The sequence below is a fragment of the Palaemon carinicauda genome, chromosome 2 (genome assembly GCF_036898095.1).
Source record: "Palaemon carinicauda isolate YSFRI2023 chromosome 2, ASM3689809v2, whole genome shotgun sequence".
In the NCBI taxonomy this organism is placed as follows: domain Eukaryota; kingdom Metazoa; phylum Arthropoda; class Malacostraca; order Decapoda; family Palaemonidae; genus Palaemon; species Palaemon carinicauda.
In genome coordinates, this window is record NC_090726.1 from 89,521,554 (window position 1) to 89,524,053 (window position 2,500).

The 2,500-nt window shown below is 32.8% G+C and overlaps 1 protein-coding gene across 1 annotated transcript in view; it reads right to left on the minus strand.

Moving 5' to 3' along the window:
- The window catches only part of LOC137618319 (dynein axonemal heavy chain 5-like), a 328,916-nt gene that overhangs the window by 57,675 nt on the left and 268,741 nt on the right, over nucleotides 1-2,500 (minus strand). Inside the window, exons 71-72 of the mRNA XM_068348490.1 lie at nucleotides 1,587-1,840; nucleotides 957-1,146 (exon numbers count right to left, since the gene is read on the minus strand). Coding sequence (XP_068204591.1) covers nucleotides 957-1,146; nucleotides 1,587-1,840 — 444 coding nt within the window. The remainder of the gene's footprint in view (nucleotides 1-956; nucleotides 1,147-1,586; nucleotides 1,841-2,500) is intronic.

Consider the following 2,500-nt stretch of genomic DNA (forward strand, 5'->3'; position numbering starts at 1 on the left):
AAAATGCAGAGCTAATTAGTAAGGGCAGATTTTGATAAATTTTTTTAAAGTGTTTGCAATAAGAAAAATATGACTGTAGATGGAAATACGATTAGGTAATACTGTTAGATGGATACTAGGAAGATGGAGAAACTGGTGTTTTTATCGATGGTGCATGATTATAGTAGAATATGGTAGTAACAGTCACAAAAAGAGCTAGAAAGGTAGCAGAATGTGTGCAAAAGATCAACAAGAGCAGTCAAGGTGGGAATGTATGAAGAAAGGATATAGCCTTTTCTCCTTTATGAAAGTGAGTTGTTATGGTTAAATACAAAGTAAGCAAAAGGTTTAAACCAGTTAAGATAATTTTTTTGCAAAGAATAGTTTAAAGAGTGAGATATGTAGAGACCGTAGAAGTAGCGAGAAAAACGCTTACCTAGAAAAAGAATAGAACATATCATTTTAAGGCGTTTTGGTCATGTGGAATGAATGCACAGAAAGAGGACATGAATTAGAAATGTCTCAAAATAATAGAAGAGGAAGGCTTCTAGAACAATTCCAAAGATTGTGAAAGATGTATTAGGAGGAAAAGGCCTTGACATCCAGGAAGGATTCATGGTACAATATGTGCAGGATGTTCCACGCGCGGCCGACGAGCCTTAAGTGAGGGTGTAAGAATCAGCTATCATTGAAGAAATATTACTGACTCAAAGATTCAGCAACTCAATGGTGAATGTGACCGGGGCTGCTGCTTTGTTTTTTTCTCTGTATCCTACCCCTGTTTGGTGAAACAATTAGTAACCAACCACCACCCCATGAAAATTTGCTCTGATTCGAAAGGTAACACCTTCTCTTGGAAAAACTTTTATGGTGTAAAAGAAGTATGACAAATAAAAAAGACTACATACACATCATGAACCGAACAAATAGAATAAAGGGAAATTTATGAACAAACAGTAATTCTTCACAAATCTTACCTTTATGAATTTCATGAATTCCTCGTGAGTTATTTCACCATTTTGCATGTCAATCTTCATCGCTAAAAGTAAAGTAAAGAGAAATTTGTGTTTTTCGTAGAAACCACGACAAGCATTTTTCCACACTTGACTTGTCAAGAACCGAATAATGTTGCAGATACGATTCTTGGGAGAATTACTGCGGTCAGATCTGCAAGGGAAAAGATCTGTTATAATAGCCCTCTCTCTTGAAAGAGATTTGTATTCGTAATAAATCACTTTTTCGTTGGTTGTATGATACGGAATAATTGCTACCGGGGTATAGTAACTTTTAAAAAAAAAGATTCTTTTGGAGGAGATATGCTTAAAAACACCCAAATAAATTTTGATAATTCATAATAAATTAATCAGAGTGAAAGGCAATAAACATATCTATGTATTGCTTTTATCTAGCAGTAACTTAACTACAGGGGTGAATGTAATTAGGAAATACATTTGAATTAATCATAAGTCAGGAAATTTTATTTCCTTTTGCATGCTTGAAATTATAACCAACTCAATGAAACACATTTCAGTGGAGTGCTACTTCACCTTAATTTAACTAGAAATAAACACTTTCATGTGTTTCATTTACTAAGCCGGCATACTTACTTAAACATGGACATATCAAACATCACTAGAAATTGCCTCAGGGAAGTCTGATACATGCAGTTCACAACTGACATCTCCGTGATGAGAAAATACAGGATTGATCCACGAGTTGCAACTGGTCGATACTCTTCTCTAGCCCCATTAATCTTTTTTTCAGTCTCTGATGCAGTTTTGAGCTTGATACTAACGTCCTGAGCTGTGGCTTTGGTTTCTTGAAGGACGCTAATCAAGTCTTCATCATCAACAAGAGATCCCTGGATGATAAAAAGAACATCAAAAGTCAAAATTTCTTTTGAAAATGATTAAAAATCATTATATTACGAATGGTGAGAAAAAAAAGGAAAATTACAGACAATTTCACTCATAAAACAAACAGGTCTATTTCTTTGTTAGCTCTACAATGATTAAAAACTTAAACGAAAAATAACTGAAAAAGGTGATTAGTTGCGTCATTCCAGCGGAACTATTTAACGAAAGCTACAAGAATAGAGCTGACGGATTTTTGTATTTCATTATAAAAGTTATAGAAAATAGAAAAGTTTTTAATTACACAATATCACTAAAGATTTTATATTGAGGTAGAAAACCTTTATGCAAGAAAATGAGGTGAAAATATCTGTAGACTCCTCTTTGTAGGAATTTCCAACTAACTACTTGATTTCTGGACTACGAGTGGATGATAGGTCGTGATCCTACGTGACCCTCCTGGATCTGCTATTTCATATATATATATATATATATATATATATATATATATATATATATATATATATGTATATATATATATATATATATATATATATATATATATATATATATATATATATATATATATAAGGCCCATAAAAGAAACACATGTGACATAAATAAATCACTATATTTCGACCAATACACATTGGCCCTCTTCAAGGTGT